This window comes from Rhinolophus hipposideros, assembly GCF_964194185.1.
Source record: "Rhinolophus hipposideros genome assembly, chromosome: 17".
Lineage (NCBI taxonomy): Eukaryota > Metazoa > Chordata > Mammalia > Chiroptera > Rhinolophidae > Rhinolophus > Rhinolophus hipposideros.
The window spans coordinates 45,414,397-45,434,292 of record NC_138063.1 but is presented as its reverse complement, the minus strand read 5'-3'; the positions used below and the strand labels follow the sequence as shown (position 1 = coordinate 45,434,292).

General features: G+C 43.0%; 1 protein-coding gene across 1 annotated transcript in view; it reads right to left on the bottom strand.

The window, feature by feature from the left end:
* The window catches only part of EMILIN2 (elastin microfibril interfacer 2), a 50,423-nt gene that overhangs the window by 15,259 nt on the left and 15,268 nt on the right, over nt 1-19,896 (bottom strand). Inside the window, exons 3-4 of the mRNA XM_081078700.1 lie at nt 10,111-10,286; nt 4,032-5,960 (exon numbers count right to left, since the gene is read on the bottom strand). Of these exons, the coding sequence (XP_080934826.1) occupies nt 4,032-5,960; nt 10,111-10,286 (2,105 nt within the window). The remainder of the gene's footprint in view (nt 1-4,031; nt 5,961-10,110; nt 10,287-19,896) is intronic.

The window sequence follows — 19,896 nt, the reverse complement described above, 5'->3', positions numbered from 1 at the left end:
CCAACTAAAGGGAAGGGAGGGGGTGGCTGGTGATGAATATGAAGGACCAGTGCCTCTGCCCATCTGTGAAAATGAATGTGAGCGTCTAGTCACAGAGGGCCAAACCCTTACAGCCAAAGCGGACAGAAGAAAAATGGACTTAAGAAGTCCTTGTCATTTAGAACCTAATTTGGCCCTAAGTGCCAAACTTCTGGTCAACAAAAGTATTTGGACACGAATCCTGAACACTAGGGAGGGGAGATTTCCAGGCTATTTACACTTCCTACCTGACCCTCAATTTAGAAAAGAAGAAAACAAAAGGAAAAGGGAAGAAAATGCCCTCTGGCTATCGAGAGCATTCTGCAGGGCAGCTGGGAGCCCAACACCCAGATCTGTCATCCCATGTCTTCTGCACAGAAAGTCCCGCTCATTCCTCTGAGGCTGGAGGCCTGGGGGTTTGTAGGAAGAGCAAGGGAGAAAAGTCCAGACAGAAGCAGACGGAACATCCATTGGAGGGACAGAGGCTTAAAAAATAGGTAATATTTATTGAGTAATTACCAAGGACTACTTAATACTCCACTACTTAGGAGCATTAACAGATGCAGAAAGTGAGGCAGATAAATAACTTGCCCAAAGTACAGAAAACATATGGAGTAACTGGGATTGCAAACCTGGGAAATAATTATCACTTCCTGACTCAAAATCCTCTGATACCGTGTTTCCCCCCAAATAAGACTGGGCCTTATATCAAGGTTTGCTCCAAAAGAAGCATTAGGGCTTATGCTCAGGGGATGTCATTCAGAAAAATCATGCTAGGGCTTATTTTCCTGTTAGGTCTTATTTTTGGGGAAACACGGTAGTTTCTCATTGTACTAAAAATCCAACTTCTTTATCATAGCCTACAAAATCCTACATGATCTGGTTCCTACCCCCTCTTTGACCTTCCTTGATCACAGACTTGACCTTCCTTGATCATAGACTTGATCAAACCGTCATTCTGAGTTTTCAGACAGGGCAAACTCATTCCTGCCCCAGGGCCTTTGAACATGCTGTTCCCTCTGGCTGAAACACTTGTCCCACAGATCTCTGCAGGCCTTGTCCCCTCATTTTATTCATTCATATTTCTGCTCAAATGTTATCTCTACAGAGCATCCCTCGCTGAGCACTCCCCTAAAATATACTGTCCCCCAATCTCAATCACCTCGTACTGTTGTATCTTTTCTCACTAGCTGAAATCAGATCTTTATTTGCTTGGCTGTGCACTGTCTTCCCAGCTAGAGTGTAAGATCCATGTGGGCTGAACTTTCAGCACTAGGACATGACTCGGTAAATATCTGTTAAATGAATGAATGGGTGGGAGTGTACGGGGGCCATGAGAAGGGCATCACACTCACTTCACTGAGCTGAAGGAGAGACAGTGATGAAAATGCAATGGTTCTCTACTGTTTGGAAGTTAGACATCTGTCCAAGTCCTAGATGGAAGTTGTGGACCCTTTGTCCCCCGAATAACCAAACATCTGTACTAACGGGAGGAACACAAGAGAGACTTGGATCTATGTGAGAATCAGCTGAAGCCCCTCACCCCCCCCCCCCGCCACTGGCTGCCTCCTGGATAATTCAGCTCCTGTTGGGGATGCTTCTGAAAAAAGGAATGGGATCTGTGAATAGGAGAGTGGACTGAGTAGAAATATCAGAGTCCGCATCCCTTGTCCCGCAATCTGGTCACTGGCTACTGCATCCTCACCCTGGCCTTTTGCTCACAGTGGACAATATGAGGACTATCATTAATATTCCCTCCCTCCTGACACATACAAGCCACATCACCCTTTAAGAGCTCACTTGCTTTGACCAACAGAATGTGGCAGAAGTGACACGAAGCCAGCCTGAGCCTAGCCTTCCACCTTCCCTTAGGGCCAGTTGCGTGTCATAAATCTGACTACTCTGATACCACCTTGCTGTGAGGAAGCCCAAGTTAGCCACATGGAGAGAGAGAGAATGGCCATGTGGAGAAATCCTGAGGCACAGACACGTGATTGAAGTCTTCCTGGACCTTCTAGCCCAGCCAGGCCCAACGACAGCTGATTATAGCCAAGTAGGTGACTCAAGCCAATGCCGAAAGGAGCAGAAGAACAGCCAAGCCAAGCCCTGCCCAAGTTTCTGACCCACAGAATAGTCGACAAGAATACATCTTTGTTGTTTTAAGCCACCAAGATTTGGGGTAGACTATTGCACCGCAATAAATAACTGATCGTTCACAGTAACTCCTCACCAGATACACCCTCCCTCTTCCTGTTTTTCTGAATGGTACCCATTCCTCAATTATTAGTGCTGGTAACACCTCCTTCCAGAAGTTTCTCTTATCACTACACCTCACTCCTCACCTTGCCAGTCCCTGAACTGTCAACCTATCCAACCTTAAAGGCTCAGCTGAGGGGCTCTCTCCTCTGAGAAGCCCTCCCCAGTGTCCACTGTGGCTGTGGGTGCTTCTCCACAAGCCCAGTACACCTATACAAATCCATTCCTGTGCCATCTGCATCTGCTTGCTTCCCCGCAGACTGTCTTGTCACATACATTGTCATCCACATACTCCACACACATAGCTCACTACCTAACACACAATAAGGGTTCAATAAGATCCTATGAGCTAAAAGAATAACCCCTACACTACTCACTGGACCTTTACATACAGTCTCACTCATTCTCTCGGCAGACCTGTGTGTATCTTCACCATTGTGACTGAAAATGCCTGAGAGTGAGGATCATGCCACTCATCTACATCCGTCACAGAGCCCTGCACGTAGTAGGTGTTCAATAAATGTTCCACTGACTTTTCACAAGTTGATGTATGACTTTCACTGTGACCTTAATTCCTGATTTGCCCATGAAGCTCTAATACTCAGGTCACAGATCTCCCAGGCTAGATGCTGTACAAGGATAGATAAAGCTCTACTTGGTTATTTTTGGCTCTTTGCAATCAATGAAATTCCTGAAAGTCCATGCATTTCACATTCACAACAGTGAGTTCATTCCAAAAGGATAATCTTTTGGAAGTCATATTCTCTCTAAAGGCATTCACCTCCAACTGCTACGTCAACAGACAAGCGTGAAAGAGTTAACACAGTGTCCCACACTAACTGGGAGTTACAAACCAACTGGAAATATCTGGTTCGATCTTTTATTATAAAACACTGTCCAGACAGCACTGTCACCACAAGGGACAATCATTCTATGAACACACAGTCTTATGACCTTCACTCACCGTTTCAGACCTACAGGAGCTGTGTGGCCTGGGGGGGAGGGGGTGATAATAAACAGCGTGCAACAGTGAGCCCAACACTGGGGCAGAGGCCAGCTTCCTGCTCCTGGTCGGCCTGGGTAACTCCTTATCTACAAACCCCTTATCTCTGACTACCTCAGACCCTCCCCACGCGTCCTGAGGACCTGGTCCTAGCTCTCCTCAGCCAGGCCAGAGCTCATCTGCCTCTCATGCTCTAGCGTTCCCCTCATCGGGTTTTATGTCTCAGCTGGGACTTGATGATAAAATCCTATAGGCTCACACCAGGCATGAAATCTCAGCTCAGTGCATAAGGGCCTTTGTCACCTGGAGCTAAGCAAAATGGAAAAGGTGACAAAGGCCCAAAGGGGAGGAGAGGGAAAAAGAAAACAGGGAGAAGACAGGTCAGGAAGTGGGGTCCTTCTGGGCACACAGCTGACCCTCAACAAGTCCTATGGACCCAATAATTTGGCATTCAACTCTGGGAGACACAAAGGAGATGGGCGCTGGACCAGAAGACAACAGTTCTTGTACGCAGCACACACACACGTCCTGGAATGCTATGATGACAAGTTATTATGCACTTTTCTAAATACTTACTCTCAGTGTTGGTATTGATCTGATTACTATCCAGCACCAAACAATTCACAAGCTGGCACCAATCTATGAAGCATACTTTGGGTAGCACCGATGGAGTTAATTCCACAAACTGTCCAAAATCTAGCACAATACATGCTGCAAACAGATACAAGAAATGACATTGTAAAGGTCAACTTACCTGCTGGTGGTTGAAATTTGATCAGATCTTGCAAGTCAGTAGAAATTTGAAAAACGTGGCTATAAAACTGCTGGACAGAATTCTTCAGGCCAGAAATGTCTCTGGAATGTGACCGGAGTGTCCCATTCATCTGCCTGACGCAACTCCACAGGCTGCTGACATGCTTGTTGAGCCCTTCCTTGATCCTCAGAAGACTTCCTGAGATGGAGTCCAGTTTGCTGCAAGTTTTTTCCATCTGAGACACCCTGTCCTCAACCATGGAGACGTCCCTCTGGACCCCGTGGGTGTTCTCCTTACAAGTATCCAGCTCAGAGAGGATCTGCCTCTGGAGCTTCTGCCACCTGTCCTCCAGCTGGCCGCAGCAGTGACCCACGGGGTCCTGGGGGGATGGGAGGGACTCCACCATGCTTTCTTGCTCACCCCCCTTAGAAAACCCATCCACACCAGCATTTTTACCTTCTCTCCACTTGCTCAGCTCATTTTGAAGACGATTCATATCATCTTCTGTGTGGTTTAGTTGAGCATAAAGAAAGCTAAAATCTTGTTGAAGTTTCTGGATGCTACGTTCAGTTTCTTGAAACTTCCTATCCATCGTGTCATTTAGAGATTTCAGAAGGTTCAAACTATCACCCATTGCGTGGTCTTCTCCATTTGGCAAAATGTCTTCTATCCCATGAAGCTCTCCCTGGAAGTTCTGTAGGCAAATATCCTCGACAACTTGAACTTTGCCCTTCAGTTGGTTTAATTCCACCATAACCTGTTCATTCCCAGCCCCCCAAACCCCTGGTAGGGCTGATGCTGGGGGAGAGAGTTCTGCATCGGTGCTGTTCGCCATCTCTAAGAGAACGCTCCCCAGGCGCTCTTCCAGAGACTGTATTTTCTGATCAAGAAGTTGCTTCAAGTCATCTACCTCTCCGTTAATGGTCCCCCGTAGGGTTTCTTCAATGTAAAAGCAATGTTCTTCCGCATTCTTCTCTGTCACGTTGATCCTTGCATCTAGTTCATTCCATCTTGCATCGAAGTCTACATCTGGCTCTGGAACTATGAGTTGGTCAAACTCATTGTCCAATCGTCCATTCAGTATTCTGGTGGCTTCAGCAACTCTTTCAATTTTCTGGTCTAACATCTTGATCTGTTGCCCAAAGTCACCATTCTTTTCCCCATCACAGCAATTTGACCGGACTGAAGGATCCTGTAGCTGGGCTCGAAGGTCATTTATTTCTTTCCTCAGGTTTGTTTCTTTTTCTCCTATAAGCTCGATCACTCCTAGGTAGCTGCTCCCATAGTCATCACAATGCTGTGGGAGACTAATCAGTTTGTACTCACACGAGTTCTTCAGATCAGCCAGCTTTCTGTCCATTCCTTCTATGAGTTCCTCTTTTAGGGCATCAATCTTACTATCAACATAAGCTTGATAGAGCTCATTGGTTGTCATGGTCACTGTTGGGCCCTGGGCAGCCTCCTGGAGCTGTTTGAGCTGCCCTTCATAACCCTTCACTTTCCCATCCAGCTCTTCCAGCTTGTCACTCTTAGTCTTCAGAGCATCTTTGACTTCAGCCAATTCGGACTTGATGTCCTTCATGCCAGATTCCTTATTGTTGATGGCACCAGGAAGCTGGTCTGTTTCTCTATCTCTACCAATGGTACTGTCAGTCACTGGTTGGGGGTGCAGGTTACTGAGCCATGATGCCAACATTTTGCTGGCATCGTCTTGAATGGTACGTTTGAGGTTTTTGTTCACGCCAGCCATAGAAGACTGGAGATCAAGAACCGTTCTCGTGAGATGGAGAACCTTCTCCTCAAGCACCTGGATTTTCTTACTCTGAAGTTCTTGGGGCCCCTGCTTTGGATCTACTGTCTGACTTGGTTCTGCTGCCCGAGTTGGTGACAAAGTCTTCTTGGGCTCTGAGACTTGGCTTGGTTCATTGTCTGTTACAAAGAAAGAGTTGACAATGACTTAACATTTTCTACCTTTATGCAGTTTCTGCAGACATTAAACAGGGTACATATAGAATACACTTAAACCTTCACTTCCAGACCCAGGTAATTACTGTGGTAGAGTAAAAAGACTACGGGCTTTGAGTCAAACAAACCTCCACTTGAATTCTGCCTTTGCGGTTTACTGTCTGTCCTTGATCAAACTAACTTCTGTGAACTATAATTGCCTCATCTGTGAAGCAGTGCTACTATCTTCCCGCCTAGGGTTGTTAATAGAATATGTACATGGCACATAATACATACTCAATGGTCTCTTTCATCCTGAAGGGAGATACTCTTTATCTACTTTATCATATGAACACATCATCCCCACATTAGTGAACTACAGCCACACCCCAATGGTTGACTACACACTGTAAAACCATAAGAAGCCATTTTAGTGAGATCCACACATTGGCTGTTGGATGGTATGATATGCAAGTGGCAAGTTATCTTCCACATAACTGCTAAATGTTCTCTTTTATTAATATCCCTATGCTAAAAGAGTTTCACAGACATTGTTTAGCACTGTTATACTACAGTTGGGGAAACTAAAAGCAAAGACAGATATAGAAATTGATTCTATTGGTATCTCCTAACAATGGGAGCCATACGGCCATATGTAGGAAAGTTCACTAGGTGAAAGAACACAAACACTGAATTTTTGATGATCCTACTTTGAGAAATACACCCCCCCATGGAAATACTCCAAAAGAAAGAGAAATATTATAAAGATGATTATGATGAGTCATAAAGTGAAGATAAACTGATAGATATAAAGAAAGATAAATTAAACAAAAAGATTATCAAAACCCGAGGCAATAGGAGAATAAGAAGCAAACCATGCCCTTGAAATGCACAGTAGGATAAAAGGAATACTAGAAAGAGGTTAACATCGACAAGCCTGCAGACTACCGTGTTTCCCCCAAAATAAGACCAGGTCTTATATTAAGTTTTGCTCCAAAAGATGCATTATGGCTTATGTTCAGGGTATTTCATCCTGGAAAATCATGCTGGGGCTTATTGTCCGGTTAGGTCTCATTTTCAGGGAAACACTGTATCTGTACTGAGACATATTATGTAAAGTGGAAAAAATCAAAGACAAAATAAATTACAATGAAATAAAATGCATTAATGTACACTGACAAACACTGGAAGTAAATTAAGAATGTTGTAGATATGAGTTAATATTCATTGTTTCTATCTCCTCTAAACTTTTGCACGATCATACTAACAGCTATTATTTATTAAAATCAATTTAGTACTAAAACCAAGATGAGAATTCAGATGGCCAAACTCCCAAGCAGAGAACTGTAAAGAACACCTTATTTTCCATGCTGAAAATGTATTCTATTTCAAGGCACTAGAAGAAAACAAGTTATTGACTCACATACAAATGAAATGCTATTCTGAGCAAAGGAAATAAAAACAGAGGGCAGGAGAATAGAGGAAGATCAGGACGTAGGAACTGCTTCTTTCATATTTTACTGGTGATGGTGGGAATTCTACTCACAAATTTTTGGAAGGATAATTTGGCAATATGTATCAAAATACTCAGAATCCTCTTGACCCTGCAATTATACTACTAGAAATTTATTCTAGTAAGTAATCAGGGATGAATCAAAAAATCTAACAGGAAAAATTGCTTATTCAAATATTATCTGTAATAATGAAAACTTACAAACCATGTAAATGACCATCAGTAGGCGATTGTGTTCAAATAATTACACTCTCTAAAGCCATTAAATGATTTTGTAGAATACTTAATGAAATGGAAAGTTGTTCGTTTCAGATTAAGTTAAAAAATAAGTTCCAAAAACAGTATGTTCTTTATAATGATAGTGGATTGAGAATAAGCATTTCCTTTCATTCCCTTTCCCACTAAAATGACCAAAAAACCTCACACAACCAAGTCACACATAAAAAAATGGGAATCAGAATGGTTTTGAACTTTTTAACAATTATTTTGGAAGCTAGAAGAAAATTGAGCAATGCTTTAAAATTCTAAAGGAAAATTATTTCCAACCTAGAATTTTGAAACTAGAGTAAAAATATTTTTCAGACTATAAAATATAAAAAGGTTTATCTCCCATCCAACCATCTCATGAAACTCCTAGAAGACGTGCTCTACCAAAACAAGGTAGTGAATTGAGAGAGAGCGAGCAGAAGGTACAAAACTCAGTTAAGAGAGAGGCAAGTTAAGATCACAGGGAGGCAGCTGTGAAGCAGGAAAAGAGGATGGTGCCGGTGAGAAGCTCCAGAAGGGATTTCTTAAGGAAGATGAAACTGATGTGTCTGAATATAATGAGAGGACATTTAGATAACAAGAGGAGAGTTTGGGTTGAAATAGGAATAAAAACATAGAAAACCAAGCAATGAAAAACAGAAGATCATTATTAACTCTACAGAAATGAAAAGGCTGTGTAGGAAACGCAACATATTCATAGCACACTACAGCTGTCAACATTATCTACATAGTTACTACAACGTAAACAGTAAATACTGAATAAATAAAAACGTGGTATAATTCTTTGGAAAAGATGAAGGTAAAGGAGAAGTGTGTTGGAGAGTAGATGAAAGAGAGTCAACTCCTCAGCTTCCATAATGAGAAGTCAATAGATATGGAGGTAAATTCCAAAAGGGCGCCTGAAACATTTAAAATAATTAGTCCTGGGAAGGGAAAGGGGGTGGGGAGGAGGATCACTGCGTTTCCTAGTCGAGCTCATAAAGCTATTCGACTCATTAAGCTACATGAAACTTAAAATGAAACTTAAACTTAAAATGAAAACTGAAAATAAGCAAAACAAAAATAAACTATTATAATCCAAGAGACCCCCTTCACGTGTGCCCATCCATCATGGTAGTACCTGTCATGATTTATTGTAATTACTTGTCTAATGTTTGCCTTCAATGAGGTCAGATACTGTGCCTGCTTTACTTTTCATTTTTCTCAAGTACCAATTATAGATATAGAACCTCAATAAATATTTGTGGGATGAATGAATTAATTTTTCTTTCAAAAAATGTATATGCCGATACAGGAAAGAGGGTAATGTACTATAACCAAATAGTAGTTATCACTTGGTGGTGAGATTACGTCTACTTAAATATTTTCCTATGTTTTATAAACATTCTTTAATTGACATGCATTACTTTTGTAATAAAACATTATCTGAAAATCTATTTTACGGACAGCATTGGGACAAACTACCAGCTTCAAAACTGAAACATCTCATGGGAAAATACAATCATTTCAAAACGACTTAAACATTCCATTCATGAGAAGATCGAAGTTACATTTATGCTGACTCAACTTAAAACAGAGGAAAGATAAAGTGATGTAGAAAATAAAGACCAAAAAAAATTTATCTGTATGTCACTCTTTTTTTTTTTTTTTAGTTAAAGTTTATTGGGGTGACGATTGTTAGTAAAGTTACATAGATTTCAGGTGTACAATTCTGTAATACATCACCTATAAATCCCACTGTGACAAGTCCCTCTCTTAATGTCATACTTAAAGGTGTGCTATAGGTGAAAATGACCATTGCTTTCTTAGCTATTCATTGCATTTCTCCTACTTCACTTCAAACAAGAGAAATTCAGAAACAAATGTAAGAACAATCTCAATGGATGCTTCTAAAGTGAGGCTTAGCTTTGCATATATCTCACCCCAAACAGAATGAGAATGATTCTATTTACCTACTAAAAAAACAAAAGAAAACAATTTAACTCCTTTAAATTCAGGTTTATGGAAGCTTGTAGATGAAAGTAAAGTAAAAACAAGCAATGCACCATTTCATCTTCTCATCTCTGCCTTAGGCTACACAAGCCTGAAACCATCAGCATTGTGTTCACTGATTTCTAAGGCCTTGGCTTTTCCAAGTTGGCCCTAACTAGGCCATTTACTTGCAAAACATTTGTCTTCCAATTGCTACTGCTTCTGCAAATAAATTTGTGTGCCACACGCGTCTACTGCAGGAATATATTCATGTCCTTTGAAGACCCTGGAAAGCTCAACACTGTAAATTTTAAGTCCTGTTGTATGAAGAGCACTGGAAATATTAGTGGGGCCCATGCACAGCAAGTACAGATAAGAAGTTACCTGTGGGTTTCTTTAAGCTGTTTCGAGGCCGAGAGGGTGTGGCGCGTGAAGTCTTCATGGGATCTCTGGGACCTTCTTGGCAGTCTGCCCCTCTAAAGCCAGGGCAGCACCTCCATTCCAACTGTGTCACCATCTTGTACCTGGTGACATATCTGGGTCTGTAGTTCACACGATATCTGCCAAAGAAAAAGATGGTATCTCTCTTTACTGGCTGCTGTTGGAAGCACCTCTGGCCCTCCCACAGTTGGACCCTAATGAAGAGGATCCAGGTCACTCAGGGCCCTGCCTGTTCTCTCCAGGCTTAACTAGAAAAAAATCACTGGTCTCCTCAATCCAGCCCTGATCCCCTGGGGTTCAGCCAAAATCCTATTGGCCTCCTTCCTCCATCAGCTTAGATCCACCTGCACCAGCTCGCCTCCCACTAAAGTCCTGGGAAAAGACAACTTTGAAAAGCTTGGCCCCACAATTCCCGTCGGACATGGACATTTCTTACAAACTGAGCTTTAGTTCCACTAACAAACTTCCACAATTCGCTGCTTTGTGGAGATGTTGTCGTGTGTCATCAGGGTTATTTTGTTTTGTATTTGAAACAAGCATCCTGAGCGCCCTTCTCTCCCACAGTATCCAGATATTTATCCGGGCACCTTCTTTCCCTAATACTAGCAAAGTTAGCAGGCTGCAAGCCTTTGCAAATGGCATCTGATATTATTTGTGTTCAGATCTTTTTTAAAAGATGCCCTGATTCACACAGCTAATGACAGAAAGAAGGAAGCAGAATTGGCGCCATTCAAAATTCCTCTTTAAAAGTGCACATTCCCTGAAGTGCTTTCATATCACACAGCGACCCTTTGATGAGCTGTCAAGTCCTCCAGACCCAGAGCTGGGGCTGGGCCTAGAACAGACAGGGAGGATCCAGCAGCCCCTGGGCACTCAGAGGGATGGCCCCAGGAGTGCAGCACCCCTGGGGTCGGGCTCTCAGCTTAGATGCAAGCCGGCTCCTTAATTACCCCAATTCCTGGCTTGGAATCATGACTCTCTTGAACTTTATCCCTTTCTCTTCATTTTAAACACCAGCACCAGCAGCTGGTTGCCTTTTAGGGGCCAATTCCCAGAAAAGAAAGAGGCTTTGTATCATTTCCCTATGGTGGCTGTATGATGTTGGGGGTGGACCAGTTGCCATGTGGCCCGCGGCCCTTGCACTAGCCAAACAACTCCATCTCAGGCACCAGCCTGGTGGCAGGTGGAGTTCAAAGTAGGTTCCTGAGAAAATTACAGATTACTACATGTAATGCACCTTTGGCATCTTCCAAGAGGGTCAAAACCATGTCACCTAAAACCTGACATGTAAGGATTTATTCTCCCACCAGGACAGGTCAAGTGTCTCTTCAGAATTCCAAGAAAGCCCTGACAGCGCTGCCCCAAGTGTGAGGGTCCCAGCTCCTTTCACCGTCCCTGTTTCACTTTGTCTTTTAAGGCAGTGGTTCTCACCTTGGCCGTGCATCAGAGTCACCAGAGAACTGTAAAAATGCCTGGGTCCCACCGTCAGAGGTTCTGATTTAATTGGTCTGCAGTGGGGCCTGGGTGTGCAGATTTTGAGAAGATCTGGTGAGAGGCTTTTTCCAAGAGACTTGAAGAGAAAGCCCAATAAACAGAAAAGAAGGGATGCTCAAGGAGTGAGGGGTAAGGAGGAGGGTAAGTCCTCCATCCCAGGCATTTCATTCTCTCTCATTCCCACCACATCCCCCCATAAGGCCCCACAATGCAGATTTTCCTCTTTTCACAAAGGAGAAAACAGGTTCACGGAGGCTAAGTGACTTGTCCAAGTTCTAACAGCCAGGAAGGGCAGGGCTGGGATTTAAACCCAAGTGTTCTCCCCTCTATCCCACATGGCCTCCCACACTTAGAAGCAGCGAGTCTCTCTAGCACTTGCCCTACATTTGAAACGGCCTCACCCACGCAGATATGTTCTTGAAGGACATCTGGATAAGAAGGTCCCCATTCAGCAAATATTCTCCTGAATGTCTAATTCAGTCTGGGTACACGCAAGCCCTCAGCCCCTACCATCCACTTACCAAAAGAATCCTCTGTGTATTCCTAGAAACTAAAAAAAAAGAAAACTTCCACTTCATTGTTTTGAATGCTCAAGTACAGCATAATGCTGGAAAAATGTGTAATCTCAGAAAAACTTGGTTCCTCTGAGCATTGAACACTGAATGTGAAAATGTGTTTGCTCTGGGTTGTTGTTCATGTGCCAGTAGATGACAGGCCACATTAAACCCTTTTGGATGTGGCTGAGCCAGGACTAGAAGAGCAAAGCACGAGGCTCAGATGCCCTGAGAAGAGGGACGACCTCCCAGCCCCTCACTGCTGGGCCAGGTGTAAGAAAGTTCTTGCTTTTCCAACACACTTCATTCTTTTATTTAAAGCCAGTTATAAATTTGGAGCCGGTTCATAACTGAGGAAAACTCCCTGGAGTTCCCATCTTCCTCTCCACCCTCACACACATTCCCCACTCCCACCCTTCCCCTAACTGGCTTGCTGTAGGGTTTCCAGTTTCAGGCAGTGGAGTTTAGGCTGACAGTGTCTCTAACATGCCCAGCATGTGGAAGACGCCTTCCCAGTGACAGCTGAAAACGATCAGGTGGCCGCTCTAACGCTCATGTCCCACTTCTCTGTGCATGACACAGATCCCAGAGGCGGCCTCAGAAACTCGGGCCTCAACTTGGAGACAATGAGGGGAGGAGATAGGTGTTCTCCAGCCCCACAGTCCTACTGGGATTTTCCCACAGAAATGGGGTTCCTGCTTCCATAGAAGCCAACTGGAAGGTTCCCCAGAGATGAGGAAGAACCCAGTAGGATTTCTGGGTCCCCTTCCCCCATCAGCCAGGGTACAGCAGGATGATATCCTGACCAGGGAACCTTATAAAAATGCCTAGGCCTTTGCCCCTCAAAATTCTAATTTTAATTGGTTTGGGGGTAGAGGGTACCCAAGCACTGTACCTTTCAAAAACTACCCAAGTAATTGTCAAGCACCTCCAGAGCTGAGAATCACAACCCCACACCCAGGGAACCCATCTGCCCCCAGAGCTAGGAGCTGGGAGCCTCTGAAGCAGCCAGGGCTGAACAACCGGGCAGGGAACAGCCAAAGCAGCCCAAGTGTTACCAGGGCCCCTGGGCTGTGAGTACACAGAGATGCTCAATAAATACTTACTGAATCAGCTAACTCACTGCACCCAGCTGGGGGTCACCGAACCGAGAGACCAACAGCCAAAGGGGTAGCCAGGCTGTGCTGGGAGAGCAGGAAGGCTGACTCAGGCTGCACCTTGGCCCCCATCCCAGTCTCGGGTCGGGACTGTAACAGCATCCTGTTCCTCAGATCCAGGGTATACAGCTGCCTTGGTCACCATGGGGGGGGGCTCCTGGGGACTGTGGCAAAGAGCTGCTCCACCACCTGGGCCTGCCTCTGACCCCTGCCTCAGCCACACCCACTCTCCCCAACTCTCCTCTCTCCAAAACATTTTTTTGGGGTGAAAGAAGGGTTCACCATTTTTACAAGTTCAGCTCTGTGTTAAAGACACCAGATTGGCCCAAGGAAATTCTAATGATTAGGAAGGTGGAAGGGACTGCAAAAGTTAATCAGAGTTCAGGGACCACGGGACTGGAAGTGTCCCTGTTGAATAGAAGGTGACAAAACGACTGTGCCTCCATGTGACATCAGTCCACAAAGACTCCTTCCTAACACGCTTCAACTCACACTTGCATTTGCTTGTTCAGTTCTTCCCTGCAGACCACAGGCCCTATTCGGGCAAGGAGGCCTGTGGGTTTTGTTCTCTACAACATCTCCACTATTTAACACCGTGTCTGCCCTCTTGTAGGAGCTCAATAAACATTTACTAATCAATCGATTATTGATTTATCGATACTAGGTCTACTTCTGACAAGGTTTTGAGGACTCCGATGTTCATATTAAAAACCCCAGAGCTATCCTCAGGTCTAACCCTGAGCAGATGTGAACTCCAAGTCTTCCCAGAACCAAAACAAGCCCCAGGGTTCTCAGGTCATGATGAATTGAATTCGAATCAAACACCAGGTGACCTAGAGCTGTGCTGTCCAACAAAATAGCCATTAACCACGTGTGGCTTTTTACGTTTAAACTAATTAAAATTAAATAAAATCGAACACTTAGTTTCTCGGTCACATTAGCCACATTTCAAGTACTCAGCAGCCACTACCACACCTCCATCATCACAGAAAATTCCATTAGACAGGGCTGGCCTAGAGAGTCATGAAACTGTCAAGGGAAGAGCAACGGACACACGTCTATCTGTTCATCTCTGGATTCCTATCTCACACCCACCAGTCAGCTTTCTCTTCCTACATCCCTAGAACTGCAAGTAGAACACTTCTCTGAAAATTAATCACTGGCAGAGGATCATCTAGACAGCTGTTCCATAAGGCAAGGATCTTTTCCCTGCATTTAGTATTTACCTGAATGCTAACATGGGCCGCTCCGACTGCACAAATTGAAAGCCTGCTGCCCCATTGGGGACACTTGCTTGACTAGTATTTCTCCCCAGAACAGACTTTCTAGTAAACTCCTCTTTTAGTCACTGGCTTGCCCTCAGAAATCTGGAGCCAACTCTTCTTGCTTCATTCTGCATGTGTGGTTCTGCACAGTGTTGACTGGAATGGGACTGAGAGAATGGAAAAGGAAGCCAGACAGAAGAGGTGCTTCCCTCTCTGTGGTAAGAGAGCACCCTGGGCCTGGAGAACCCCCAGTCTGGGCCAGGGAGAAACTGCACGTATAGGCGAGAAGTCATGTCACTGAGTTTCAGAATGCTCACCCAGGGCAGACTTGGTTATCTTGCATTCAGCTACTACTCCAACTTTTCCACAGAGCAGAAGTTCACTCTAATTTTTGTTAATTGTGGTGAAATACACATTACATAAAATGTATCCCTTCACCATTTTTAAGAGTACAATTCAGTGGCATTAGGTACATTCACATTGTTGTGCAACTGTCAATAGCATCCATCTCTATAACTTTTTCATCATCCCAACTAAAACTCTGTACCCATTAACATTAACTCCCATTCCCCCCTCCCAAAAGCCCCTGGCAACCATCATTCTACTTTCAGTCTCTATGACTCTTACCACTAGATACCTCAGATAAGTAGAATCATACAGTATTTGTCTTTTTGTGACTGGCTTATTTCACTTAGCATAATGTTCTTGCACAAAAGAAAAACACTTTTCCTCTACCCTCTTAGGTTTGTGCTGGGGCCTGTGAATTAAACTGACAAAAGATAGATTAACAAGAGAAAGACATACAAATTTCATTGATGTTAATATTTTTACATGTACAGGGGCTTCAAAGAAAAGAAGCAAACATTCAAAGAACAAGTGGTAGACTCAGGGCTTATTTACCATGTTAACAAAGGGTGCTAAATTGTGTGTGTGTGGGGGGGGAAGTTACTAGACAAAGGAAAGGAGTTTGGGGCTTTCATGGGTGATAAACTGTGGGAAGGTGATTAGGAAATATATGGGGAAATCTAACGGAAAATAAAGGTTATTTTAGTAAGGTCTGTTTATACACGCTCATCTCAGTGCCAGCTCTCTATCTCCAGTGACAAGGGTAACTCTCCTCATCCTGGTACAGGAGAGGTGGGAAATTTATACACAGCTTGAGGCAGAAAGGAGGAAGGCTGCGAGTTCTTCTTGAGTCTGCTATTTCTCAATGGACTTCAGCTCAAAATAACCAACATGGGGTAGCATATCTCTCCTTTAACCTCAAGGTTCATCCATGTTATAGAAGGTGTCAAAATTTTCTTCCATTTTATACAGTAATTCACTTTTACAAAGTTTGCTCTCTATGTTCTGATTTAGAACTAACAAGACAGTGGACTGATTTTCTAGGAACTGCATGTGACAAATAGTTTGGTTTTTTTTAATTTGTTTTTATATCAATGAATAAATACATGAGTTTGTTTGTTTGAAGTAACACTTTTCCAAAAATAGATACAGTCAGGCAGTAGATGCTATAAAGTCTGAAATTAAAATTTCATAACTACGTTAAAAAGAAAGTGGCTCTGCACCAGCAGAAGAGACACTTGCCTTCTGAATGTACCCTGTCCTACTGACAATCAAAAATTGGCCATTTGGAGCCATGTGCAGCACAAAGACAAATCTCTGCAATCTGAGGAGGTGACTCTGATCCACAAGGAACCTCCCAATGCTAACTTCCCACAATCTGAAAAGTTTCCCCATGGAGATAAAGTGAAGGAACCAAAGGTCCTTCTTCTAGGTTAAAGCACATCAAACACAAAAATCAGAACTTTCACCTAACCTTTTTCTGCTACTTTACACACTTGTAATTAGATTTCAGCATGGAGAAATTAATGACATGAAAAAAAAAGTGAAACATTTTTCTTGACTTTTTAGGAAACTCCATCTAAGTTTTAAAAGCCAGTATGCTTGGACAGATATACTTCTGAAACACAAAATGTATTCAAAGAATCTAAAAGTCAGATCGATGAGCCCTGATTACAATCAGATTACAATAGAGCTTTGTGCACATTTTAAAATAACAGATCCTGCACCAAAACAATGTGCTGAAAATGAAAGTGTACATATAGGAGGCTGTCTGTTTCCCAGTACAAAGGAGATATTTGCTGGAGAAACCACAATTGTAAGCTGCTTATTTTTCTGCTTCCTCTTGAATTAATTTTCTTACTTACTTAGAGTGGCAAGTTAGGTATCAAAACCTAAAATCCTCTTTATCTCTCAGTAGTTTGCCCTAACCATACAGAGTAATAAATAAAAAATTTCCCTACAATTCACAATTTATCACCTCCACCCCCACCCCCAACCCTGAGGACAGAGCAATTCTATAGTCTGGAAGAAAGGTGATTCAGGAAAACCACAGTGGCCCCACTACAAGACTCAGTCCAACTCGAGGACATAGCAATCAAGTTGTTACTCTTAGATTTACTATAAGAGCAATCAGGCCTCCCTTCTGAAAAACTTGCATTGCTAAAAATGACATCATTTCCTAGTGCAGGGCTTGTCCAGATCATAAAATACAGTTTATGCATGAGTTCCAATGAGTCCACATTCTTAGTTTTAACTTGCTCACTTTAGGAGATATGTTACAAAACCCAAGTCTGTGCCGTGACAGTGGGGAGGAGGGCCAGGAGTGTGGGGCATCCCCCAGGGTCCCAGCTAACTGCGATGGCTTCCTGGAGGGCTGAATAACTTAAGATTAATAAAGGACCACATTCTCCCAAAGGATTCTTTTGGGAAGGGTTATCACTGCTGCAGGCTGTTTTCCCCAAATAAATTCTATACTATCCCGTTTCTCAAAGTTACATCATGTTTCCTCATTCCTGGAGTCAGAATCACAGAAGGCTCTCCTCCCTGTCATTCCCCATGCACTCGTACTCAGTGTTCCCACAGTGCGGGCCATGAGAACGTCTGCTGGCCTCAGCCTTTTGCATGATGCTCACCACAAATATGACTTTCCGTGGTTTGGGGATCCAAACCTTTCTTTTCAGAGCTACCGAATAAACTCTATTTTGATCATTTCCCTTTTTTAAGGGAAAAAATTATTTCCTCAAATTCTCCTATAAAGTCACAATAATTTCGAAACCCTTCTTCCTGTGTTTCTCTTGACTGGTTAGCAACAGCCATCCCTCCCTCTTAAGGATCTCAGTCACTCTCTTCTTCCTCAACTCCGTATCCTCCTGCCACTCTTCAACTTGCGGCTATCCACCCAATGTTCTCAGTACTGCTTTCTGATACTAAAAGGGAATTGGTTATGACATCCCTCTGTATTTACTTTAGACCTTTGGGTAAAGACCATGGATGCCGGCAAGCGCTTACACAGGCCACGCCTGGAACTTGGTGCGAGTCACGTAGAAGCTTAGAAAATCCTGAGGCATTATGAGTGTCTCTGCAGGTATACAAATATTTTCTTCTTTTGGGCCAATTCACTCTCAGTTTTTAAAAACCCTGGGATTGGAAACAGGAACACTTATATTTCTTTTCTAATTTATGACCACATTTGGGGGAAAAGAAGCAAAACATTGCAACATTTCTCACATTATCCACGCTAACCCGGTATGACTTTATGTTTTTTTAATCCACACTTAACACAGTGAGGTGGAGACATTTCATTCACCTGCACCCTACTTAGGAGGAGCATGGTTTTTCTTTGGAAGATGCTGTCACAACCCATCCTACCCAAGGCCTTTAGGTGCAGACTATTAGGGAATTGGGATGGGGGGACTACTTAGCGAGACAAAAAAAACAAAAAAGTTGTTTGCTTATTTGCTTTGGTAATGGAGCAGTGGGCCAAGGAGGAGAAAGTGAGGAGGAACTTTTCTCCAAGAAGACTTGGGGTGGCCAATGGATTTTTAAGGTTCATGATACCTACAATATCCTTAAAGCCATCTGCGTTGTTACAATCTTCAGTACAGTCCTCATTGCTCATGTAAGCTTGTAGAACTGGATTTTTCTAAGGGAATTTGAAGGTATGGTATTCCTTACCTTGGTCAACCCCACGTGGTTCTAATAAAGCCGCCACAAAACCCAGGTACAAAGGGACTATGGGACAGTATGCCTTGGGAATTGTCCCAGGCTAGAGGGAAACTTTGGGGCACTGACGGTTTCTAAAAATTGAGAGGTGCTGAAACAATTTCTAGGCCCAAGATGGAGCTGCTCCTGCTCGGGGCACCACATCAGCAAACCAAACCTTTGTGTTCCTGAAAATGCTCCACTTGACCAGAAATACCGTATATTCAGTCAGTTAATCCCCAAATGCCAAACCAACTCTAGGCTCTACACTTATTTTCTTGTTTCTTGATCTTCCTAAATAAGGTCAGATATGCAACCCCAGCCAATCATGCCATTTCTGCATTGCTTCTTGTAACGCTCTATAAAACTCGCTGTTGCCTGTGAAAATTAATAAACAGAAATCTCATTTAAGATGGAGTTGGGAGACTAGAAGAGAAAACTCACACGTTTCACTCAATGCACACTACTGACCCCAACAGGAAGAGACTTACCTTGAATTTCTGACAGGAAGTGACACTACTTTACTACCTCAGCAGGAGGAAGAAAAGATTCTTCCTAGCCCAGTAATAGCTCAGCCAATAGGAGACTGCCATAAGTCAGCCAATTAGAAGTCACTACACTTCAAACTTTCAGTTTCCTCCAATAGATGCTTTGTTTACAATAGCCCCTCCAACATCCATGAAAGAATGTTTCTCTCCTTTGTTTCTCTGGACTTGGGGTGCTTAGCCTTTATACCACATGTACTGATTGCAATTCTTTATTATTCCTGAATAAACCCATTTTGCTGGAGAAATATCTGGCTGTTTATTTGTTTAAGGTCAACATGCACAAAATCTCTAGGGAAGAATGCTCCACTGCTTGAATAAAGGACAAACTCGTTACTAAATTGTATAATTAGAGAGGAGTGAGACAAATATATAGACTTTGATATGAAGAGGGGCCCAGCCAACAGCTGTTAACAAGTTGAAAATATATCTGGCTTGCATTCCATTTCTTTAGAATCATATTTACCTTTTTTTTTTTTTTTTAAGAAAAATTACAGGGTGGGGGATGGAAGATGAGGGTAAGGGGGATCAAATATATGGTGATGGAAGAACTGATTCTGGGTGGTGAACACAAAATGGGATTTATAGATGATGTAATACAGAATTGTACACCTGAAATCTATGTAATTTTACTAACAATTGTCACCCCAATAAATTTTTAAAAATT